Source organism: Physeter macrocephalus, chromosome 1 (assembly GCF_002837175.3).
Source record: "Physeter macrocephalus isolate SW-GA chromosome 1, ASM283717v5, whole genome shotgun sequence".
Classification (NCBI taxonomy): Eukaryota; Metazoa; Chordata; class Mammalia; order Artiodactyla; family Physeteridae; genus Physeter; species Physeter macrocephalus.
Genome location: NC_041214.2, coordinates 91,532,784 through 91,559,673, shown reverse-complemented (window position 1 = coordinate 91,559,673; position 26,890 = coordinate 91,532,784). Strand labels below are relative to the sequence as shown.

The 26,890-nt window shown below is 36.5% G+C and overlaps 1 protein-coding gene across 3 annotated transcripts in view; it reads left to right on the top strand.

Moving 5' to 3' along the window:
• SEC22A (SEC22 homolog A, vesicle trafficking protein) overlaps positions 1–26,890 on the top strand; it is a 74,412-nt gene that overhangs the window by 41,345 nt on the left and 6,177 nt on the right. For all 3 annotated transcript variants that reach the window (XM_024120370.2, XM_024120371.1, XM_028492985.1), the window contains exons 5-6: positions 3,740–3,855; positions 16,618–16,683. In XM_024120370.2, the coding sequence (XP_023976138.1) occupies positions 3,740–3,855; positions 16,618–16,683 (182 nt within the window). The remainder of the gene's footprint in view (positions 1–3,739; positions 3,856–16,617; positions 16,684–26,890) is intronic.

Sequence of the window (26,890 nt, the reverse complement as noted above, 5' to 3'; positions counted from 1 at the left end):
TGACCTTATTTGTTCCTACTCTTATAAACATCTTTTTGAGCAAAACAAAACCAGTAGCAATGCCCAATAGCAAAGTGGTTAAGAGCATGAGTTCTAGAGTCAGGCTACCTAGATTTAAATCCCAGTTCCTTTACCCAATTTGGGCAAATTTCTCAATCTCCCTAAACCTCAGTCTCCTGTCTGAAAAAACTAGGATAACTATACTGCCTACTGCATTGGGTTCTTGAAAGGATAAAATGAGATTATGTATATAAAGCACTTGGTGCCTGGCACATTGAAAGCAGCCACTATTAGAAGGATTAGTAGAAGGAGTAGCAGTAATAGTTTTTGTTGATGGTGTTATTATTTGCTTCTCCTATTTCCATCTCCAGGCTCCTCATATTCTTTTCTCTGCATGGAATGCAGTTCTTCCCATTTGTACCTGTCTAAATTTTAACCATCTTTAAAGATCTCCCTTGGTTCTCTTACCACTCGTGTGTCACCACCTTTCCCCTAGTTATCTTTCCTTTTCAGAATTCTTTAACTCTTTTAGTTTAGAATATACTTATTACTTTCATGTGCTTATCAGTCCATTTCCCTTTAAAAGACTAGAAGTGCCTTGAGGGCACATTGTGTAATTCATTTCTTTTATCCTCTAAAACACAGCATCTTACACAGAATCATGACAAAAAGTATTTGCTTAATAAATATATTAATTCACTATAACCAATAGCCCTTTTGTTCCAAAGGATTTACTGTTATTTCTTTAGGAATTTTTGTAAACTCTCCATTAATCGTTGGTACATAAAAATTTTAATTTTGTCATGAAAATGCAATTATTGGGCTCAAGGAGACTAATTAAAGAAAAAGCATTGTAGCAGAAGACAGTAATAGCAAAACAAAACAAAAACTGACCAAGTGACACTGTTTTGAATTCAACAAAATTATTTTTTTCTACATCACCTCTTATTTCTTCATTTCTTACTGTTCCAAATCTGCTCTCTACCTAATAGTACCTATCATGGTGCCAGATTGAGGTGTGAAGTAAGCATTTGTGGATAACAACTGATATAAAATCTGTTTTATGAAATAAAGAATATCATATCACATAATACATTAAAATGTGATTAAATATCTCGTTCAATTTGTTAAAATGAGAAAGTGTCACCCTCACATTCTGTGCAGATGGAGTTTTTTCTTAGTAAGCATTCCCACAGGTCTTAGGAAGGGGGTAGGGTGGGAGTGGGGGAATCTCCACTTGAGAATTTACTTTCTCACGGTGATTTGGCACTTCTCCAGCCTATCCTTCAGCATAATGTGTGCCTTGTCCTTGTTAAAGGAGGCTTGTCATTTGCTTTCATGTCTTTAAAAATATTTCTGGTCATTTGAAATAATTAATTTATAAATGGTATACTATCATTATAAAGAGAGTGCTCCAAGGGCAAGAGGCAAGTGTTAGCAACTGAGTAAATATTTAATTTGTATAGACATATTATTTCTTAAATAGGTATTGATCAACACATTAAAATGGTAATATTTTTCCGTTCAGGAATGGCCATTTCTTACTTGACCACAAAAGGCTATGGTTCTTCAAATGTAAAATAGATAACTAGTGGGAAGCAGCCACAGAGCACAGGGAGATCAGCTCCTTGCTTTGTGACCATCTAGAGGGGTGGGATAGGGAGGGTGGGAGGGAGGGAGATGCAAAGGTGTTAGCTAACACTATGATGGTCATATTGTAATATACAAATGTATCAAATCAACACATCGTACACCTTAAACTACACAGTGTTATATGTTATTCATATCTCAGTTTTTGGTATGAAAAAATTTTTGATTGAAACTGTTTATTGCAGCTTTATTGTAATAGTGTTTTACATCTTGATGTATATCTGTTCAGTTTTTTGTCTGTTTCTGTGTATGCATGTATGTGTGTTTATATACATATAAAAGTGACATTATACCATACACACAAATATAATATATATACTATAAGTATGTTTAAAAAAAAACTCATGTTAACTGCATTAATTGTAATGAAAATGTAAATTAAAACTATGGTTAACTTCCAAGTTATAGTAAAAAGAACGATAAGGATGGAGTGCTATCTGACTTCTCATAAAAAAAATTTTTAAAAAAGTCTATGGTTCTTTTCTTTTTTTTTTTTGCGGTATGCGGGCCTCTCACTGTTATGGCCTCTTCCATTGCGGGGCACAGGCTCTGGATGTGCAGGCTCAGCGGCCATGGAGCACGGGCCCAGCCGCTCCGCGGCATGTGGGATCTTCCCAGACCGGGGCACGAACCCGTGTCCCCTGCATCGGCAGGTGGACTCTCAACCACTGCGCCACCAGGGAAGCCCAAGGCTATGGTTCTTAGTTACAATACAGAATATTGTTTGGTTTTTTTGTAAGGTAAACTTGCTTTGTATACTTTAGAATTATTATTTCTGTAATCTATTTAGTTATCAGGTGGCTTTATGCTTGAGGCCCTTGTTAAGGATCTCTTTTTTACTTAGAGCCCAGTTTCCCCTTACTACTCAGAGGGAGTGGGGAAGCATGGAGGGAGGGATGTAAAACATGACTAATTGGTAGACCAGCTGGATAGATTTTTAAATTGCGAGATTTTTTTCTGTAGTGATAGAAAATTTGCTATCAGTACTTTACAAAGGCATTTAGTTTTTTGTTTTCATATTAAAATCTCAAGGAAATTGATTGGGAGACCAAGCAGTCAGCTCGGGCACAGAAGAAATTTAAGAAAACTCTTCCTGTATTAGGTGGATTTTCTGCTGAACCTGAGGAATAAATACTTTTTTGTGACATGTGGGTTTTCGTGTTTTTATGAATTGTTTAGGGAAGCTTTTCTGCTGTAATGGCTGAATATAAGTTGCAAAGATTTAAGCCCTTCCTTATATTAATGTTCCACCTCATTAACTTCATTGTTAGGGCTTTTACACTTCAGTGATTTAAATAAAATGATCTAAATGTAGTTCTGTTGTCCTCTCTCTCTCGCTTTTGAGATCTAGATGATTATGTATTTAGTTTTGTGTTTTCATTTAGACTCTATAGTTAATTCTGTTAACCGCAAGATGATGAAGGGAAGCTATTGTATATCTAAATATCTTATGCTGCAACTTCTTCAACTGTTGTTTTAGTTTTTTTACTTTCAAGTGGTCTTCAGAGACCAGGAACCTCATAACTATAAGAATCCATTCTACTGTAGAGTTCAGATCGGTGATTATAGATGAGCTTTCACATATATCCTGTGGTATTTATAGACCTGGAACCCAAATAAGGAAGAGCTTTGCTTAAAAGCAAGCTATGTTTGTCCTTAAAAATGTTTTCTAAGCATTTTCAGAAAAAGTAGGAATTATGCAGTGAATTTCTGAACAGACTCACCTTTGCAAATATTTGCAGCTACTTGTAAATGGTAGACATATTTAGGCATAAGGGTTTTTCCTATATGATTTACTTCCAGATATGAGGACACCTTAGCACTGTATACCCCAAATGCAAATTAGGTGTCTTTGTTAAAAGTTTAGAGAAAAAGAAGTTAATTTGAGTTCAGGGGAATGAAGCTGTCATTTCAGACATTTTGCATTTTTTTGCAATATTTAATTTCTAAGGTGCATTATTAAATAATTTTATGAAGATTCATCAGTATTTGACCCCTTCAAATTGAGCAGTGAATTTCATTTTACATATGTGTAGGTATTGACGTGAGATACTGATGTTTATTCCTAATCATTTCTTTTATTTTCCAGCTCACCAGCGACTGGAACCAGCAACTCTGTCAGGGATTGTGGCATTTATCCTTAGTCTTTTATGCGCAGCTCTGAATTTAATTCGAGGCTTTCATGCCATAGAAAGTCTCCTGCAGGTACTGTGCTATTTTTGCAATTTCAAGTGACTATGCCTTTTGATTCTACTTGTTACACAATTGATTTAAATTGATTTGGGTATTAGTACAACTTAAAATGCATGCTCAGATTTTGTATTCTTTATACCTACTCTAGCTTCCCCTTCCTCTAAAAACACTGATTTCTAGTTGACTTCTTTGACCTAACTAACACATATTTATTTATTATCCACTCTCCCAGGAGGTACTGTTTAGAGGTATTCTGGGGACACCAAGATATGTGTGATGAGGGCCCTGTAGTCTCAGACCCTAGAGCTGAAATGGGGAAGCAAAGAAGTCCACAAACAAATGTCAAGTACAGAAAGTTTGAAAGAGGAGTGGTCAGTTTGAGGATAGGAGAAGGAAGCTCTGTGGTGAGGGAAACTCTGGGAGGGGTGAGTGGGACCTAGAATGATCTGAGTGGACAGAGAGGAGTAGAAGAAAGAAGAGGGCATCCATGGGCAGGTTTTTTTTCCTACCGCTGGGTATTCTTACCTAGTTATCTGCTCCTTTTCCTTTTTTACTGGTGGCTGCCTGTGAAATCACTAATTTCTTCAGATATTGCCAACTATTTTGTTTTCCAGAGGAGTTTCTTCCAGAGACTAAAGCTATCAGAGTATACTTTTTCTCTTATTCTTTTTGTAAAGTTTTGAAACTCCCTTTCTTAAAGTTAAGCACATCTCAGCCTTCCCTTCCCTGTTTCTACTCACTTTCCCTGAAGATTTTTTTGACACTTCCACGTTGTAAATTAGTTCTCTTTTTTGGCCAGTATTAAGCCAAGAATATCATTTGTAAAAACCCAGTCAAGACACCTTCTATTCTGTTTTTAAATAGCTGTTAGTTTGGGGGAATACTCAAGAGAGTGCCATTTTGAGTACCCTCTGAACATCCTCAGCCATATGAAGCCAATAGCAGAGGACATCACAGGTTCCAGGCAGCTGAGCTTTGCTTCCAGGGGGTTGGGGGTCTTCTCATGACTTCCGAATTCCTCTCCTGAACATCCTGGGCCTGCAGGTAAAACCTGTCTTCCCTTTCAGGCACAGGACAGCTGGCTACTCTCTTGTCATTCCTGCCCCTGTTCCTTAGCCAGTTAGCTTTATTCCAGCAGGATTTCAATTTCGAGCTAGTTAAACAACCTGCCAAAAAGAAACAAAGGCAATTTGGAGACTGCTGACTGAAAATACTAATAAATAAGATCCTCTCTTGCCTTTTTTTTTTTTTTTTAACTTGATGTAGTGGAAAGAACAGCATAGGAGTGTGAAGAGTTGATTTTTGTGAAAGAGAGAGCGAGAGAGAGGGTTGGCTCCAGCTGAGCTACTGATTAGCTCGGTGACCTTGAGTAGCTCACCTTACTTTCTGGTCCTCAGTTTTATTGCTTATAAAATGAAGGAGAAAGGTGGATTTGATGAGTATTTCTCTAAGTATGGGACACATTTACACCTGGTTACACAATAGATGACTTTAGGTGGTAGAGAGATAACCATTTTTAATTTTAAGAGTTATGTATTTAATGTATATTAATGTATAGTGTCTGTGTTTGGTAAGGGATACTAGTTTCTATTAATGGTAGAGATATGAAAATTTCCTTTTAAAAGAAATTAATTTTAATAGAAGTCACCTTTATGACATATCTTAATAAATAATGGTATAATTAGTATTTAGAGTTGTCAAAAATTATGAAGGTGGTTCTGTGAGGTTAAAATTTTATTGTTAAATAATTCTCTGGTTGTTTGAAATTGGCAAACTAATAAAGGAAGGGAGCAGGCCTGGGTAGAGGAAAGGAGAGCCTTACCATCCCTGACTTAGAAGACAGTACATAAGTTGCAGAACCTGGGGTTTAGTCCGCATGATTTTTAAGTTAAAATTCAGGCAAGTCTGTCATATCTCACAATTTTTTCAGGCACTCATATCCTATCCCTACTCTTCCTGGACTGATTCTTTCCTCTGATTCACAACTTCACAACTAGGCAAGTAGTATAGAACGGATGAACAACAAGGTCCTACTGTATAGCACAGGGAACTATATTCAATGTCCTGTGATGAAACATAATGGAAAAGAATATTTTTTAAATGTATGTATATGTATATCTGAGTCATTAGCTGTACAGCAGAAATTAATGCAACATTGTAAATCAACTATACTTCAGTAAAATAAATTTTTTTAAAAACTAAGCAAGTAGTATAAACTACAGATTTTCATGGCTTTTGAGCTGCTATCCCTGACTAATGCCTGCCTTGATTCCTAAGTGTTTCATGTTCTCCCTCTGATCAGTAATGTCTTTGCCTCATCACAGTTGAGGTTTTCAGAAGAATAGTAATCTGATTAAGCTACCGCTTATGTGTAACTGACTGATAGCTCTGAGATTTCTCAGCCTACTTATATTTTAAAAAAGACAGCGTTACACACCAGTATCTCTCATGAACATAGATGCAAAAACCCTCAACAAAATATTAGCACATTGAATCCAACAATGTATAAAAAGTATTATACACTACAACCAAGTGGGTTTTATTCCAGTTTTGCAAGGCTGATTCAACATTTGAAAATCAGTTAATACAATCTATCACATCAACAGGCTAAAGAAGAAAAATCGTGTGGTCATATCATGCTTTTTTGTCAGAAAAAGCATTTGGGGGATTCCCTGGTGGCACAGTGGTTAAGAATCCGCCTGCCAATGCAGGGGACACGGGTTCGGGCCTTGGTCCGGGAGGATTCCCACATGCCGCAGAGCAACTAAGTCCATGCACCACAACTACTGAGCCTGTGCTCTGGAGCCCGCATGCCACAGCTACTGAGGCCTGTGCTCCTGGAGCCCGTGCTCCACAGTGAGAGGCCGCTGCAGTGAGAGGCCGGCGCGCCGCACCGAGGAGTGGCCCCCGCTCGCTGCAACTGGAGAAGGCCCGCGTGCAGCAACGAAGACCCAATGCAGCCAAAAATAAATAAATTAAATAAAATAAATTTTAAAAGAAAGAAAAAGCATTTGACAAAATCATGATAAAACTCACAGCAAACTAGGAATAAAGGGGAACTTCCTCAACTTGATAAGGAGTATCTACAGAAACCCTACAGCTAACATCATAAATGATGAGAAAGTAGATGTTTTCTTCCTAAGATCGGGAACAAGACAAGGATGTCCCCTATCACCACTCCTATTCAACACTGGAAGACCTAGTTAATGTAATAAGACAAAGAAAACAAAAAGTATACAGTTTGGGAAGGAGGAAATACAGCTGCCTTTATTCATAGATGGCATGAGTATTTATATAGAAAATCCTAAAGAATCAACAAACTCCTAGAACTAATAAGTGATTGTAGCAAGGCCACAAGATCCAAAGTTAATACATAAATGTCAATTTCTTTCTTATATATCAGCAAGGAACAATTGAAATTTGAAATTAAAATTACAATTCCATTTATATTGGCACCACCCCCCGAATGAGACACTTAAGAATAAATCTAGCAAAATACATAGAAGATCTATATGGGGAAACCATAAAACTCTGATAAAAGATATAAAAGAAGTTCTACCATGTTCATGGATAGGAAGACTCAAAATTTTTAGGATGTTGATTCTTCTCAACTTGATCTATAGATTCAACACAATCCCAATCAAAATCCCACCAATTTATTTTGTGGATATTGACAAAGTGATTTTAAAGTTTATATGGAAAGGCAAAAGACCCAGAATAACTAACACAATACTGAAGAAAACAAAGTCAGAGGACTGATGCTATCCAATCTCAAGACTTACTGTTAAGCTATAATTAAGACAGTGTGCTACTGGCAAAAGAATAGACAAATAATTTAGTCAATGGAACAGCATAGAGAGCCTAGAAATAGACCCACACAAATATAATCAACTGATCTTTGACAAAGCAACAAAAGCAATTCAGTGGAGAAAACTTTGTTTTCAATGAATGATGCTGGACAGCTGCACATCCACATGTAAAAAAAAAGCTAGACACAGATCTTACACCTTTTACAAAAAAGCTAACTCAAAATGGATCACAGACCTAAATGTAAAACACAAAACTATAAAACTTATAAAAGGTAACAGGAGAAAACCTAGGTGACCATGGGTGTGGTGATGAATTTTTAGATCAATACCAAAAGCATGATCCATGAGAGAAAAAATTGGTAAGTTGGACTCAATTTTAAAACTGCAAAGGACATTTTTAAGGGAATGAAAAAGATAAGCCATAAGCTAGAAGAAAATATTAAAATATTTGCAAAACACATCTGACAAGGGTTTGTATCTAAAATACAAAGAACTCTAAAACTGAAGAAAGCAAACAACCCAATTAAAAAATGGGCTAAAGAACTGAACAGATACCTTAACAAAGTAGATATACAAGAGGCAAATAAGCATATACAAAGATGCTCAACATCATATGTCATTAAGAAAATGAACATTGAAACAGCAGTAACGTACCGCTAAACATCTATTAGAATGGCAAAATCCAAAAAACTGACAATACCAAATGCTGATGAGGAAATGGAACAATAGGAACTCTCATTCATTGCTGATGGGAAATCAATGGTACAGTCACTTTGGAAGACAGTTTGGCTGTTTCACACAAAGCTGAACATAGACTTATCATATGATCTAGCCAGTCATGCTTCTAGGTAGTACATACCCAAATGAGTAGAAAACTTACATCCACACAAACACTTGTGCATGAATGTTTATATCAGCTTTATTTGTAATTTCAAAAAGCTGGACGCAATTAAGATGCCCTTCAAAAGGTGAATGGATAGGGACTACCCTGATGGTCCAGTGGTTAAGACTGTGCTTCCAATGTAGGGGGCGTGGGTTCAATCCCTGGTCGGGGAACTAAGGTCCCACACGCCGTGTGGCATGGCCAAAAAAAAAAAAAGAGGCAAAATACACCCAAATAAATCCATCATTTAAAAAAAAAAAAGTGAATGGATAAACTTCAGCGATCCATACAATGGAATATTATTCAGCAATATATAAAAAGAAGTGAGCTATCAAGCCAGAAAAAGACATGGCTAAACCTTAAGTTCATATTGCTTAATGAAAAAAGCCGGTTTGAAAAAACTATATACTATATGATTCCAACTGTATGACATTTTGAAAAAGGCAAAACTCTAAAGACAGTAAATGAAAAGATTTGGAGGGAGAGAAGAAGGGATAAATAGTAGGAGCATGAGATTTTTAGGGCAGTGAATCTGTTCTGTACGTTACTGTAATAGTGGTTATGTCATTATACATTTGTCAAAACTGATAGAATGTACAACACAAAGAGTGGGCCCTAATGTAAACCATGGACTTTAATTAATAATAGTGTGTCACTATTGGCTCATCAGTTGTACCCCCTTAATGCAAGATGTTAATGATAGAGGAAACTGGGTAAGGGAAAGAATGGTTATATGGGAACTCTGTACTATCTGCTTCATTTTCTGTAAACCTAAAACTGCTCTAAAGCTAGCAGTCTATTCACACACACGTACGTACACACACACACACACACACACACACACACACACACACACGCTTCTTACCTCTGTCTTAGAGTCTACAATTCTCTAGAAGCTTCAAGGGTTTTTTTTGTTTGTTTGTTTGTTTTAAATAGTTCCTTAAAACTGTGGTGGTAGGGCGTGAAAGCAGCATGGGGTACATTATGAATGGGGAAAAGGTTAGAGTGGTCTTTTTCATAGTAAAAGTAGTAGATCATTTATAATTTGGGCACTCTCTGGATGCTTGTATCTTTGAAGATGTGTCTTTCTGATGGTTGATATGGAATTCTTTCTTTTTCACTGTCCTAGACTAAATTCACCCCAATAGCACTGCTTTCTCACTTGACCCAGGGAACTGTAAACTGGTCCATATGGGATTTTTAGCTATCTGGGAACTAGGGACACCTGGTTATGTTGTTCTCAGCATTGTTTTAAATCTTTGTTCTGCCATAACCCACATACACTCATCAACTCATCAACAGTTGAGGTTCCTAAAATAGTGATGCTTTAAGAGAGCAGTGAGGAAACAAGAGTGCAAAGTTTGGGGAATGTAGTCCACAGGTACTTTGTCACTCATAGGTAGTTTTCAGGTATTTTCCAGCAAATTCTGATCCTCTCACCTAAATGAGAAATACTGCTTTTGGAAATTCACTGGACCAAAAGCAGAGATCCCATTGTTCCAGTTATTGGGGATTTTACATCTGCATAGAGAGAATGTTCTGGTAAGTGACTGTTGCTTGGAGATATGTTTCCTTGTCTTGTTATGAGAATAATGAGGGAGTACTATGTAGTGTTGGATTCTGTGTCCCAAAAGATGGAATGGACCATAGGCAAACAAATGGAGATGAATGTCAGAATGCAGAGGGCACTGTGATAAACTTAGACCTCTTAGCAGGATAGGATTAGGGGTGCAAACTAGATTAATTTCAGCAAGTACATTCTTTATAGCTTGAATTAACCTGAAAGAAATATACACAAAATTAGGGACCTGAGTTCTCTCCCTTTTAATTGTCCCGCATTAGCACCTATTTTATCATTGTTCATGACTTGTACTGGTTAAAATGTCCTTTTTATTCTCACTACAGACGTTGAACTTAAGACATACTCTTAGCCTTCTCTCTGGTTCATCATCGTACTTTGTGTTAGGAATAATCTCTAGAGGTGCTATAGATAATTTTTGGTCAGTAAAGTAGATCTTTTTGAGGTAGTCTGCTGTGTAGACTTGAATGCAAAATCCAGGACATGGGGCTTAAACTTTTATCTGTTCTGAAGTTACCTGTATTGGTGTTAACTCAGATAGATCATGGTGGTGATAGAGGAGGCGGAAAGACAGTACCTAAATTAATTGGCTTCAACATTTCTTTAATACTTGATTTAAGAGCAAAGGATTTATTTGGGGATCATATTTTTAGATCTAGCTGAAAATGTGTAGTGTATTTCCTGAGTGTGAGCAATATATCGATATTAATTTAAAGTTTGCTTTCTTAAGGCTGTGAATTCTAAATACTCTTCTCGAATGCTAAAAATGATTGCCACGTTTATCTTCTAGTATGTAGCTTGGTGCCTGAGGCACATTTAAATTTCAGAACCCACATGAACCAACATTCCTGTATAACGTTGTTTGAAGATTCAGCACAAGTTTGTTTCTTCTAGATTAATAACTGCCTTTTAGGGTGATAAGGAGGGATTTATTAAAATGTGTAGTACTGAAGTTTTTCTTTGGTATCTTGAGTTCAGACTGAGGAGGTTGAGGATGAATACAGTTTTTTTTTTATTAAGTTGGTAAATTTGATTTGGTGTTCACAGTAATGTGTAAATTAGATTATTTTCACTAATTTCCATACTTTGTTCTAAGTTTAGAGATGTTAATAAGTTTATTGTGAATTGACACCTCACAAATGTATGAGCTTTTATTTCATTGGGTTTATTTTTCCTGTGTTCCTTTAAGGATCAGCCTTGAAGCAATGATCTTAATTAAACTGATGCCAACCTAGAAGTAATTCGCATGTGGTACATTAGGAAAAAATTTGAGTATTCTGATACAGCAGTAGAAATGCTGACCTGGAAGTCAGAATACCTGGATCCCATCTGCCAGTTAACTAACTTTGTGACCTTGGATTGGTTATTTTACCTTCTTGGATCTCATTTTCCTATTCTGCAAGAGGAAAGTTTTAGACTACCATAGGCTCAAGGACCACTTCAGTACTAAGGTGCTAAGACTCTCTGATTCTAAAATTGTTTGTAATGGATACTACAACTAAAAGTAATCAACTTGCTTTTATTCCTTGAGTGCTTTATTTCCAGTAGATTTGTTACTACCTTTTAAAGAAATTACATACCTATTAAAGCTCACTGGAAGTTTGGATTTGTTTAGTAGCGTAATATCTATGCTAAGATGCATTGCTTGCTTTTTTCTAAAAAAAATAAATGTATTTTTCCTGAGTTCTGTGCTCATTGTTAAAGAATTGGGGGAAAATGTATAAAGAAGAAAAGAAAAATCCCAAATTTTCTTATTTTATTAATATATATCATATATATACATATCATATCCATTATGTAACTTTGTGTCCTCTTTTTCACCTAAGATTAAAAAGTGAGTTTTTCCCAATTATTACAAACATTTAAATAGTATCATTCTAATACATTTGTATGGCTATTATATGAAGCTTCTGCTTACCTCTTTATCCTCACCTTAAAAAAAAATTCTTTCCCTTTATTTGTTATTTTTCAAGCAATGTTGGTAATCTAGCATCCTCTGAAGGTGAGTGTGATTTTTAAAAATTTGAACTCCTTACCTCAGCCCTTCCTTCCCCGCCCCACCTTTATCCCTTCTCGTGTCCACCCTGCACCCACCCCACTCCCACTTCTGTCCATTCTCTAAACCTCTGCCCCATGTTTCCTCAACCTCTAGCTATTCATCTGTTTTTCATCTGCTTCCTCTCTACTGGCTCTGTTCTCTCAGCTCATAAATATGTTGTAGCCTGCTGATCTTTAAAAAAATGAACAAAAAACCCTAAAAAAACCTCTTGATGCATGTTCCCTTCTAATATTTTGAAAGCATAGACTATGCCTGTTGCCCCCGTTCCCTTACCTCTGTTCTCTTAGTTTACTGTGATCTCTTTCCGCCCTCATAATTCTTTCAAACATCGACCATTAAGTTCACCAGTGTCCTTCTAGTTGCCAAATATTGCAGCCACAATTGAGGCCTTGTTTGATGTGTCTTCTCTGTCTCATCTCACACACTGTTCAGTTCTTCCTTTTGAAAACAAATCATTGTTTAAATTCAAAAATAAAGTTTATTTTAGAAAACTTAGAAGCAAATGAAACAGATCACTATTAATAGTTTGATGTGTTACTTTATTCTTCTTGACATTATCTCATTCCTTCAGTTCTGTGAAACAATTTTCTCCTGTTGTATTTTTTTCCTATCTCTTCTTGTTCCTCAGTTTATTTGGTAAACTTTCTTCCTCCACCTGTCCTTTAAATAGTAGCGTTTGGGTCATGTCCTGGGCTTTATATTCTTCTAACTCTATACCTTCTTCTTGGATATTTTCATAACTTAAAGAGTTAATACATGTATATCCACAAATATCCACAGTCACGCATACACACAGTAAAATGTGTAGATGGTAAATTTCAAAGCCTTTAATTTTCACAGTAAGTAATTTTCTTCCCATTTCTCCTCCCCAGAGTCAACCACTGGTGTATCCTTCTAGAGCGATTATGTGCATATGCTAATACATATGTATTTCTATATTTACTTATATAATTATTCTTTTAAAATTATTCCTTTATAAATGGCAGTATACTGTTCATAGTGATTTGCATCTTTTTCCACCTGACAATGTGTAGATCATTTCATAGCAGTATATAGAGATTCGTTTTAGTGACTGCATAGCATTTTTATTTTCATTTGTATCCCTGTTTTCCCCCACACAACATTTTATTTTGAAAGAATTCAAACTTACAGAAAGGTTTAAAAAAAACCAATACAATTAACATCTACCTGTATACGTACCTACCTTTCTTTCTTCCTTTATCTCTTTCTTTTCTTTTTTTTCTGAATCATTGGAAAGTAAAATTGTAGGTATTATGACATTTTATTCCAAAATTATTCAATATGTCTGTCTTAAGGACTAGGACATTCTCCTGCATAATCACAATACCATTCTTACACCAAAGACATTGAAGATCAGTGCAGTATTAGCTAATATAAAATCTATATTCAAATTTCACAATTCAAAATTGACCCTGAATATCCTTTATATATACTTTTTTCTCTCTCCAGTCTATCAGCCAATCAAGAATTAAGCTTTGTATTCGGTTGTCATAGTCCTTTATTTCATTTAACTACTATTTAAATATATGACAACTAAACTAGAGCTCTAGATTAAACTGTTTCCTGAAGGTGACTTAAATGTCTACTAAACATAATTATTTGGATATGTCACTAGCAACTCCAAAATACCTTGTCCAAAATGAACTCAAGTTTTTTCTGCTCTCAGACCTACTTTTCCTCCTATGTCCCCAACTTAATGAATGGTATCATTTAAATGTTGCCTAAATAGGAGACCTTGGAGTCATCCTAGCCTCTTCCTTCTTGAAACTGCACAGGCTACTCCCTTTGCCTGGAATTCTCTTCCTACCTTGTCTACTAACTAGTCCATCCTTCAAGATGCAAATTAAGCTTTATTTTCTGTGCCAAACCTTCCCTGATCCTTTTTTTTCTCCAGGTAGAATTAAATGTGTCTCCAGTAGGCTCCCTTAGTAACCTGTACACACTCCTATCCCACGAGTTATCACTTCAGGTGGGAATTGTTGCTCTTTTTATCTGCCTTCCTGGTTAGAGTTGAGCTTCTTGAGTTGGTGTTGACTTGTTTTCTGTCCTTGGTCTAGTAACACAGTACTTGGTCCATAAGTGTTTAATGAATGACTATTTATTGAATGGAAGAATATGTTTATAGATATTCTCTTTAGCAAGGGGAAATAAAGATTTTTCAAAGCTGAACTCAATTTGGCATGCATTTGTTGAATTCCTACTATGTGCACAGTTTCATGCAAGTAGTAAGATTTAGTTTCTGCCCTGAAGGAAGGTTAGGATCTCATTGAGAAGACAAGGCCAGTACATTAGAGATTTAAACAATATTGAAAGGTAATCCTAATTATCTGGTGAATGATGTAGACAGTAACCTCTGGGAAAGAGAAGTTAGAGAATGTTTTTGAATACTTACTGTGTGTCAGTTACTGTTCTGTATTTTTGCCAATATTATTTCATTGAATCTCTACAACTTTTATTTTCAAAAAAGGGAATTGAAGTTAAATAAATAGTCCATGATCATACAGCTAATAAGTAAAGATTTGAACCCAGATCTGATTGAGTCCAGAAACATGCTTTTAAGTGTTCCAAAGGCAATTAAGAGAGTTATAAAGTGATAGTGTAAATTTAGGGAAAATACAGTATTCAATTGTAAGACAGTAATTAAATTATTATATAGTCCCACAATTAAAGGTTATGTAATTATTACAAATTAAGTAGCTGAGAAATATTTAGTATCTTGAGAACATGTTTATGATATAGTGTGAAGTACTAGAAAGCAGTATGTAAAAGTATGATTCCATTTTTTTAATGTACATATATTTTTGTACAGAAAGGATTGGAAGGAAGTACCTAAATGGTTAACAGTAATTCTCCCAAAGTTGTAATATTATGGACTATACGAGTTTCTTCTTTGTAACATTCTGTTTCAGATTCTCTACAATGAACATGAACTTTTATAATCAAAAAAGATCATTTAATGGACTGAAGAAGAAACAATCAAGCAGAACTTATTTAAAAGTCTTAGAATTATTAAAGTAGAAGGGTTTTATGTTGACCTTCCCTGCCTCTTGGATTGAACTGGCCTAACCATCCCAGACAGATCACTAGGATAAGCCCCTCTCCCTCTGCCTTACAGGCACTTCTGTTGTCCAATAGCAAATGGAAAAGCAATTTTCTCTTTATATTATTTCCTGAAGACATGGTCGTGAGAGACACTCCCATGTCTTCTAGAAATTTTTATTGTATAAAGAGACTTTTTTCTAAAATAAGGGCCAAATTTAATGTTTCTACCTAGAAGAAAGAAATTTGATGCTCCTGCCTGGGCTTTATGTTCTACTTCATAAAAACATTGAAAGAAATGATAAATATTGATATTTAACAGGAATCAAAAAGGAATAGAAAAAAAGGGTTTGTTACATGTCTCTATTAGTTTTCTTTTAAAAGAAATATTCTATGAATAATCTATCTCTGTTTTTCCTCTGGGTGGTTTTTTTTCTAGCATAGCATGTATGACTGAATTTCCTCATTGGGATTTAGCACACTCTAGTGGACAGTAGCTTTTCAGTTTTGGTTGTCTTTTTTTTTTTTTTTTTTTTTTTTTTAAATCATGCCAAAGACTTTATTGGACAGTTCAGTAATGTGCTTACTAGATGGTAAAGTTTGTCAATATTTATTTGAGCCAAATAGTAATCCTAGCAAGCAGGCTTAACTTTATAGGCCACTGGGGTGTTGTACTTTTAAAAAGATAATAATTTATTTATTTTTGGCTGTGTTGGGTCTCCATTGCTGCATGCAGGCTTTCTCTAGCTGTGGCAAGCGGGGACTACTCTTCATTGCGGTGCATGGGCTTCTCATCGCAGTGGCTTCTCTTGTTGTGGAGCACGGGCTATAGGCACGCGGGCTTCAGTAGTTGTGGCACGTGGGCTCACATGGGCTCAATAGTTGTGGCCCACAGGCTCTAGAGCGCAGGCTCAGTAGTTGTGGCACATGGGCTTAGTTGCTCCACAGCATGTGGGATCTTCCTGGACCAGGGTTCAAACCCATGTCCCCTGCACTGGCAGGCGGATTCTTAAACCACTGCAACATCAGGGAAGTCCCTGGGGTGTTGTAGATTTTTATTTGGTTTCTTTAGTAGCAAGAAGAGATGCCTTTTACTTTACATGGAAATTTGTTTCCATTGGCTTTCATCTTCTCTTGGATAAGATTTAATTGATGGGGAGACCCAGACATAGAGGAAGACTGGTAGCCTTCCTCTACCTCACATTCCCTGGTTCTTATAATGTATTTTATGTTTCTATTTTAGGACTCTTGAGAATTTTTATATGCCACTTTTGAAAATTTTGACCATTTGTGCATAAATGTTGTCATATCCTATCCCAATGGATTGTTTTTGGAAATGGGCTTGCACCAGAAAAAAAAAGTAATTTTTATTTTGTTTTTGCAGAGTGATGGTGAGGATTTTAATTACATTGTTGCATTTTTCCTTGGAACAGCAGCCTGCCTTTACCAGGTAGGTTCTCTCCGATTTTAAGAAACACTTTCCCATTATTGCTTGTTTCAGGTATCAATTCTAAAAATTTCTTGTGCACTTTAAATAAATAAAAATAATGTCTGAGTTCTTTGCCCCTTTTTAAAATTTGAGCCTCTGTTAGCTTTGTGACCCTTTTGAACGGACATAGATCCCAGTGAACTCAGTGTTAGCCCTCTCCTGTGCTGGGGCTTCATTGGCGGCAGGTCCTCAGCCTATGGCAGTAAAGACTATACTTCTAGATGTTCTGGTGACTTATTATTCAGCTTCCAGGCTCTGCTTTTACTCCAGGTTGAGGATTTTGTACTTTGGGGAAAGTCTTTGAAGAGGGAACAGCAAAAGCAGGATTTTAGGATATTTAATTTAGCACTGATGAGTGGGATGGATTGTCAGAGCAGAGAGACTAGAAGCAAGGAAATGAGTTGAGAGGCAGAAGGTAATGAAAGCCTAAGCTAATGGTAATGGCAGTAGGGATAGGAAAAGAAAGGATGCTGAGAAGGAAGCCTCACTAGGACTCAAAGACAGAATAGATCTGAGACTTTAGGAGGGAGGAGGTTTTGTACCTGAGTGATAGGGAGATACATACTCCCATTTCCAAGAACAGAGGAAGCACAGATATGTTAGGGAAGGGAGAGGTAACCATGACAATTACCCAGATTCGAGAATGTCTTTGCTAAAACCCATTAGAGCAAGCAAGGCATTTTGACCTAACTTTTATAAGTGACACATTCCTCTGTCTTGCATAGAAAAACATTAGAAAGATTCAGGACTGCAAATAAAAGGCTACCTAAAACTCGGTAGACGTCTTTAGGGAAATAAATATACATATATATATATATATATATATATATATATATATATAAAATACATATACACCTTTTTTGGACCACACTGTGCGGCATGCAGGATCGTACTTTCCCGACTGCTAAAACCCATTAGAGCAAGCAAGGCATTTTGACCTAACTTTTATAAGTGACACATTCCTCTGTCTTGCATAGAAAAACATTAGAAAGATTCAGGACTGCAAATAAAAGGCTACCTAAAACTCGGTAGACGTCTTTAGGGAAATAAATATACATATATATATATATATATATATATATATATATATATATATAAAATACATATACACCTTTTTTGGACCACACTGTGCGGCATGCAGGATCGTACTTTCCCGACCAGGGATCGAACCCGTGGCCCCTGCATTGGGAGCGCAGAGTCTTAACCACTGGACCACCAGGGAAGTCCCGGGAAATATTTTAAATATATGCATTTGACTTTTATGTAAAGACATATTAGAAATTTTAGTTTCAGTGGCCACATTTAAAAATATATATATTTATTTATTTATTTGGCTGCTCCAGGTCTTAGTTGCGGCACGCAGGATCTTTAAAGTTGCAGCATGCTGTCTCTTAGTTGGGGCATGTGGGATCTAGTTCCCTGACCAAGGATCGAACCTGGGCCCCCTGCATTGGGAGCGTAGAGTCTTAACCACTGGGCCGCCGGAGAAGTCCCAACCGCATTTTTTTTTCAGTCCCCTAATTTTTCTTAATCATTTATATTAGCTTCAGAAATTTTTCCCGTAAAATTTGGCAGATTGAATTTAATTAATGACATTTCATGCAGGAAATGTGAAAGCTTGTATTCGTTGATGTCACAAGTACTTTAATTTTATGAAATATTCTTATGTAGATTTTCTGCTTTAATCTCTACAGTCCTTTCACACAGGGTATATCCTCATTTTTGGAAAGGAGAAATCTGAGACAGTTTCAGTACTATCCTGAGGTCACATAGCCAGTAAGTGGTAAAGTCAGAACTCTGAGTCTTCTGATTTTCAGTGTCATATTCATTCCACTGTCTCTAAGCAAAATTCCTATATTTACATGATTTTTATAAATAATTTAATAACTTTTATATGCATTATATAATATGATTCTAAAACAGTGTGAGGTAAATGTTAACTTTAAAATAATTTCCTGAATGATTGTTCTTATAAAATATACTTTTAGCTGTTTTGCCTTAATGAAATAATTTTAAATTCTAATAAGAATGCAAAAATGTGTTGAGCTCTTGCTTTGTGCTAAGCCCTTTGCTTTCCTTGTGCCATTAAATCCTCAAAGAAAGCCCCACACTAATCCTATTATTATCACCATTTTTCACTGAGGCCCAGACAGTTCTTGCAGCCAGTCAGTGACTTGAACCCAGGCGACTCCAGAACCAGTGCTCTTGCCTATAGATAGGCACACCTCTGTTACCTTTCTCAGAACAGCTAAAAGTAGTTTTTAGAGTTGCCTCATGGTGGTGCAGTGTCACCCAGGTGACCTTTTAACTTGAGAAAAATAAACAGATTCATGCTTTAAAAAAGAAAATCAAAAAACCAATTTCCTTCATATTGACAGGCATGAAACTGCACGCTTTCCAATATGCTGAGCAGAGTGATAATAATGTTTTTCCCACAGTAAAAACTAAGTGATTACGTTTTACCATATAACATGCTCTATCTCCAATTGTCAGGATATTTTTTCATCTCCGTCAGATCAGACCTCAAAGGCACTACTGTATGGTTTGTTGCCTTTTCCTCCAGGCCATGGGTACTTATGGAATCACAGCGTTCAGCCAGATAGAGATAATCTTGATATGGAGCATTTAAAATAGGAAATCAGGGCTTCCCTGGTGGCGCAGTGGTTGAGAGTCCGCCTGCCGATGCAGGGGACACGGGTTCATGCCCTGGTCCGGGAAGATCCCACATGCCGCGGAGCGGCTGGGCCCGTGAGCCATGGCTGCTGAGCCTGCGTGTCCGGAGCCTGTGTTCCGCAACGGGAGAGGCTACAACAGTGAGAGGCCTGTGTACCTCAAAAAAAAATTTTTAAAAAAATAATAAAATAGGAAATCAGGGAATTCCCTGGTGGTGCAGTGGTTAGGACTGCACGCTTCCACTGCAGGAGGCACGGATTTGATCCCTGGTTGGGAAACTAACATCCTGCAAGCCACGTGGCATGACCTAAAAAAAAAGATAAAATAGGAGATCAGAGGAAGTCTGAAGAAACTAGAGACTATTACTTTTCCTTCAGTGTTTTATTTTGAAAACCTTCAGACTTGCAGAAAAGTGAGAAACTGGTACACCTAGAATCACCAATTGTTAACATTTTGCAGCACTTGCTTTATCTCATTCTCTCTTTGTATGTTTGTGCATATAGTGTGTATGTTTATTGTTTATAATGTAAGTTGCAGATAAAATGAATGTATAAAGTTGTTTTTCTTACTAAACTTTTTATTTTGAGATAATTAGACTCGTGGAGTCATAAGAGAGCGCCTGTATAATGTTTACCTGCTTCCCCTCAATGTTCCATCTTGCAAAGCTATAATACAATATCACAGCAGGATATGGATATTGATGCAGTTAAGATATATAACAGTCCTATCACCATAAAGACTCTTCATGTTGCCTATTATAGTTCCCTCCTGCCCTAACTCCTCCTTAATCTCTGGCAACAACTAGTGTGTTCTCCATTAATATAATTTTCTCATTTTGAGTATATGAATGGAATCATATAGTATGTAACCTTTTGTGATTGCATTTTTTACTCAGCATAATTCTCTGGAGATTTATCCAAGTTGTTGGATGTATCAATTGTTTGTTCCTTTTTATTGCTGAATTATATTCCATGGTATGGCTGTACCACAGTTTGATCAGTCACTTATTTGAAGGACATCTGAGTTGTTTCTAGGTTTTGGCTGTTATAAATAAAGCTGCTGTAAACCTTCATGTACAGGCTTTTGTGTGAACAAAAGTCTTCATTTCTCTGAGATAAATGCCCAGGAGTGCAATTGCTGGGTCATGTGGTAGTGCATAGTAGTTGCATGCTTATTAAGAGACAAACTGTTTGCCAGAATAGTGTACCATTTTACAGTCCCACCAGCATTGTGTGAGTGATCCAGTTTTTCTGCATCCTTATCGGCATTTGGTGTCACCTCTATTTTTTATTAATATTTTAGCCATTCTGATAGTTGTGTAATGATATCTCATTGTGGTTTTAATTTGCATTTTCCTAGTGGCTAATGATGTTGAAAATAATTTTATGTGCTTATTTGTCATCTGTGTATCATCTTGGGTGAAATGTCTGTTCATGTCTTTTGCCTATTTTCTAATGAAATTGTTTGTCTTAAACTGTTGAGTTTGAGAGTTCTTTATATATTCCAGATATTAGTCCTTTGTCAGATACGTAGTTTGCAAATATCTTCTCCCAGTCTTAGCTTGTCTTTTCATCCTCTTAACAGTCTTCTGCAGATCAAGCATTTAAAATTTTTACGAAGTTTAATTTTTCAGTTTTTCCTTTTTTTTTTTCCTGTATTGAATTGCTTTTGCATTAAAAAAGAAATCGGTTGGGCATGTTTATGTGGATCTTTTTCTGGGCTCTGTATCTGTTCCATCGATCTATGTGTCTGTCCCTCTGCCAGTACCATATAGTTTTGATTACTTCAGCTATTTAATAAGTCTTAAATTCAATTTTCTTAATAGTTATAGAGCTATTCAAATAATGTTTTATAATGGGTGAATTATGGTGGTTTGTGTTTTATGACGAAGTGGTCCATTTCACTTAGGTTATCAAATTTGTGTGTCGAATGCTTATAGTATTCCCTTACTATCCTTTTGATGTCTGTAGGCTATGTAGTGATATTTCCTGTTTCAGTCCTCATATTGATCATTTGTATCTTTTTCTTTATCGGTCTTTCTTGTTAATTTCATTGATCTTTTCACAGAGCCTGCTCTTTGTTTTATTGTTTTTTTTCCTATTTTCTATTTTATTATTTCTTTCCTCATGCTTGCTTTGGGTCTATTTGGCTCTTTTTCTAGGTTCTTGAGATGGAAGTTTAGATGATTTGATTTGAGAATTTTCTCTTTTGTAATTTATACATTTAGTGTTACATATTTCCCTCTTAGCATTTCATTAGCTGTGTTCCATAAATTTTGAGCTGTTGTATTTTCATTTTCATTTAATTCAGTGTATTTAAAAAATTTTTCCCTGGGATTTCCTCTTTGGCCTATGGATTATTTAGAATTGTGTTGCTTAGTTTCCAAGTGTTTGGATATTTTCTGGTTTTCTTTCCATTATTGATTTCTAGTTTGATTCCATTGTAGTTTGAGAACATATTCCTTGTGATTTCAGTTATTTTACATTTGTTGAGGTTTGTTCTGTGGCCCAGAATATGGTCTGTCTTGGTATATGTTCCTTGGGCACTTGAACAGAATGTGTATTCTGCTGTTGTTGAGTGGGTGTTCTATAAATTTTGATTAGGTTCTGTTGGTTGATGGCGTTGTTCAGTTTTTATGTATCCTTGCTGATTTTCTGTCTAGTTCTGTCAACTGTTGTGAGAGGAGTATTGAATTTTTCAACTGTAATTGTGTATTTCTCATTTGAGTTCTATCAGTTTTTGCAGTTCTCTTGTTTGGTTCATACACATTTAACATTGCTGTATCTTCTTGGTTGATAGATCCATTTATCATTTTCTAACATCTTTATTGCAGTATAATTGCTTTACAATGGTGTGTTAGTTTCTGTTTTATAACATAGTGACTCAGCTATACATATACATATATCCCCAGATCTCCTCCCTCTTGCGTCTCCCTCCCTTCCTCCCTATCCCACCCCTCTAGGTGGTCACAAAGCACCAAGCTGATCTCCCTGTACTATGCAGCTGCTTCCTACTAGCTATTTTACATTTGGTAGTGTATATATGTCCATGACACTCTCTCACTTAGTCCCAGCTTACCCTTCCCCCACCCCATGTCCTCAAGTCCATTTTCTGTGTCTGCATCTTTATTCCTGTCCTGCCCCTAGGTTCTTCATAACCACTTTTTTTTTAGATTCCATATATATGTATGCAAGAGGGTTCCCTTTTCTCCACACCCTTTCCAGCATTTATTATTCCTAGATTTTTTTTTTTTTTTTTTTTTTTTTTTTTTTTGCGGTACGCGGGCCTCTCACTGTTGTGGCCACTCCCGTTGCAGAGCACAGGCTCCGGACACGCAGGCTCAGCGGCCATGGCTCACGGGACCAGCCGCTCTGCGGCATGTGGGATCTTCCCAGACCAGGGCACGAACCCGTGTCCCCTGCATCGGCAGGCGGATTCTCAACCACGGCGCCAGCAAGGAAGTCCTATTTCTAGATTTTTTGAGCTGCCCATTATGACTGGTGTGAGGTGACACCTCATTGTGGTTTTGATTTTCATTTCTCTAATGATTAGTGATGTTGAGCATCTTTTCCTGTATTTGTTGGTCATCTGTATGTATTCTTTGGAGAAATGCTTATTTAGGTCTTCTGCCCATTTTTGTACTGGGTTGTTTGTTTTTTTGATATTGAGCTTCATGAGCTGCTTGTAAATTTTGGAGATTAATCCGTTGTCCGTTGCTTCATTTGCAAATATTTTCTCCCATTCTGAGGGCTGTCTTTTCGTCTTGTTTATGGTTTCCTTTGCTGTGCAAAAGCTTTTAAGTTTCATTAGGTCCCATTTGTTTATTTTTGTTTTTATTTCCATTTCTCTAGGAGGTGGGTCAAAAAGGATCTTGCTGTGATTTATGTCATAGAGTGTTCTGCCTATGTTTTCCTCTAGGAGTTTTATAGTGTCTGGCCTTACATTTAGGTCTTTAATCCATTTTTACTTTATATTTGTGTATGGTGTTAGGGCGTGTTCTAATTTAATTCTTTTACGTGTAGCTGTCCAGTTTTCCCAGCACCACTTATTGAAGAGACTGTCTTTTCTCCATTGTATATTCTTCCCTCCTTTATCAAAAATAAGGTGTCCATATGTACGTGGGTTTATCTCGGTGCTAGTTTTCTGCATACAAGTCTTTTGTCTCCTTAGGTAGGTTTATTCCTAGGTATTTTATTCTTTTTGTTGCAGTGGTAAATGGGAGTGTTTCCTTAATTTCTCTTTCTGATCTTTCGTTGTTAGTGTATAGGAATGCAAGGGATTTCTGTGCATTAATTTTGTATCCTGCTGCTTTAATAAATTCATTGCTTAGCTCTAGTAGTTTTCTGGGACCATCTTTAGGATTCTCTATGTATAGTATCATGTCATCTGCAAACAGTGACAGCTTTGCTTCTTCTTTTCTGATTTGGATTCCTTTTATTTCTTTTTCTTCTCTGATTGTTGTGGCTAAAACTTCTAAAACTATGTTGAATAATAGTGGTGAGAGTGCACAACCTTGTCTTGTTCCTGATCTTAGAGAAAATGGTTTCATTTTTTCACCGTTGAGAATGATGTTGGCTGTGGGTTTCTCATATATGGCCTTTATTATTATTTTTTTTTCTTTTTTTTGCAGTACGCAGGCCTCTCACTGTTGTGGCCTCTCCCGTTGCGGAGCACAGGAAATGTTTGATAGAATTCGCCTGTGAAGCCATCTGGTCCTGGGCTTTTGTTTGAAGATTTTAAATCACAGTCTCAATTTCAGTGCTTGTGATTGGTCTGTTTATATTTTCTGTTTCTTCCTCATTCAGTCTCAGAAGGTTGTGCTTTTCTAAGAATGTGTCCATTTCTTCCAGGCTGTCCATTTTATTGGCATATAGTTGCTTGCAGTAATCTCTCATGATCCTTTGTATTTCTGCAGTGTCATTTGTTACTTCTCCTTTTTCATTTCTAATTCTATTGATTTGAGTCTTCTCCCTTTTTTTCTTGATGAGTCTGGCTAATGGTTTATCAATTAATGTTTATCTTCTGAAGGAACCAGCTTTTAGTTTTATTGCTCTTTACTATTGTTTACTTCATTTCTTTTTCATTTATTTCTGATCTAATTAAACTTTATGATTTCTTTCCTTCTGCTAACTTTGTGGGTTTTTTTGTTCTTCTTTCTCTGATTGCTTTAGGTGTAAGGTTAGGTTGTTTATTTGAGATGTTTCTTTTTTTTTGAGGTAGGATTTTATTGCTATAAACTTCCCTCTTAGAACTGCTTTTGCTGCATCCCATAGGTTTTGGGTCTTCGTGTTTTCATTGTTATTTGTGTCTAGGTATTTCTGATTTCCTCATTGATTTCTTCATTGATCTCTTGGTTATTTAGTAGTGTATTGTTTAGCCTTCTTGTATTTGTATTTTTTACAGATTTTTTCCTGTAATTGATATCAAGTTTCATAGCATTGTGGTCGGAAAAGATACATGATACAATTTCAGTTTTCTTAAATTTACCAGGACTTGATTTTTGACCCAAGATATGATCTGTCCTGGAGAATGTTCCATGAGCACTTGAGAAGAAAGTGTATTCTGTTGTTTTGGATGAAATGTCCTATATGCTATAAACTTCCCTCTTAGAACTGCTTTTGCTGCATCCCATAGGTTTTGGGTCTTCGTGTTTTCATTGTTATTTGTGTCTAGGTATTTCTGATTTCCTCATTGATTTCTTCATTGATCTCTTGGTTATTTAGTAGTGTATTGTTTAGCCTTCTTGTATTTGTATTTTTTACAGATTTTTTCCTGTAATTGATATCAAGTTTCATAGCATTGTGGTCGGAAAAGATACATGATACAATTTCAGTTTTCTTAAATTTACCAGGACTTGATTTTTGACCCAAGATATGATCTGTCCTGGAGAATGTTCCATGAGCACTTGAGAAGAAAGTGTATTCTGTTGTTTTGGATGAAATGTCCTATAAATATCAGTTACGTCCATCTTGTTTAATGTATCATTTAAAGCTTGTGTTTCCTTATTTATTTTCATTTTGGATGATCTGTCCATTGGGGGTAGTGGGGTGTTAAAGTCTCCTAATATGGTTGTGTTACTGTCGATTTCCCCTTTTATGGCTGTTAGCGTTTGCCTTATGTATTGAGGTGCCCCTATGTTGGGTGCATAAATATTTACAATTGTTATATCTTCTTCTTGGATTGATCTCTTGACCATTATGTAGTATCTTTCTTTGTCTCTTGTAATAGTCTTTATTTTAAAGTCTGTTTTGTCTGATATGAGAATTGCTACTCCAGCTTTCTTATGATTTCCATTTGCATGGAATACCTTTTTCCATCCCCTCACTTTCAGTCTGTATGTGTCCCTAGGTCTGAAGTGGGTCTCTTGTAGACAGCATATGTACGGGTTTTGTTTTTGTATCCCTTCAACCAGTCTGTGTGTTTTGGTGGGAACATTTAATCCATTTAAGGTAGTTATCGATATATATGTTCCTATTACCATTTTCTTAATTGTTTTGGGTTTGTTATTGTAGGTCTTTTCCTCCTCTTGTGTTTCCTGCCTAGAGAAGTTCCTTTAGCATTTGTTGTAAAGCTGATTTGGTGATACTGAATTCTCTTAGCTTTTGCTTGTCTGTAAAGGTTTTCATTTTTATTTATTCATTTTTAAAAAATTTGTTTATTTATTTATTTATGGCTGTGTTGGGTCTTCGTTTCTGTACGAGGGCTTTCTCTAGTTGTGGCTAGCGGGGCCACTCTTCATTGCGGTGCACGGGCCTCTCACTATCGCGGCCTCTCTTGTTGCGGAGCACAGGCTCCAGACGCGCTGGCTCAGTAATTGTGGCTCATGGGCCCAGTTGCTCCGTGGCATGTGAGATCTTCCCAGACCAGGGCTCGAACCCGTGTCCCCTGCATTGGCAGGCAGATTCTCAATCACTGCGCCACCAGGGAAGCCCTGTAAAGGTTTTAATTTTTCTGTTGAATCTGAAAGAGATCCTTGCTGGATAGAGTAATCTTGGTTGTAGGTTTTTCCCTTTCATCACTGTAAATATGTCCTGCCACCTCCTTCTGGCTTGCAGAGTTTCTGCTGAAAGGTCAGCTCTTAACCTTATGGGGATTCCCTTGTATGTTATTTGTTGTTTTTCCCTTGCTGCTTTTAATATTTTTTCTTTGTATTTAATTTTTGATAGTTTGATTAATATGTGTCTTGGCGTGTTTTTCCTTGGATTTATCCTGTATGGGACTCTCTGTGCTTCCTGGACTTGATGAACTATTTCCTTTCCCATGTTGGGGAAGTTTTCAACTACAATCTCTTCAAATATTTTCTCAGTCCTTTTGTTTTCCTCTTCTTCTTCTGGGACCCCTATAATTCAAATAATTCAAAGGTCCTCTGGGACCTTGTCCCAGAGTTCTCTGAAACTGTCTTCAATTCTTTTCATTCTTTTTTCTTTATTCTGCTCTGTGGTAGTTATTTCCACTATTTTATCTTCCAGGTCACTTATCCGTTCTTCTGCTTCAG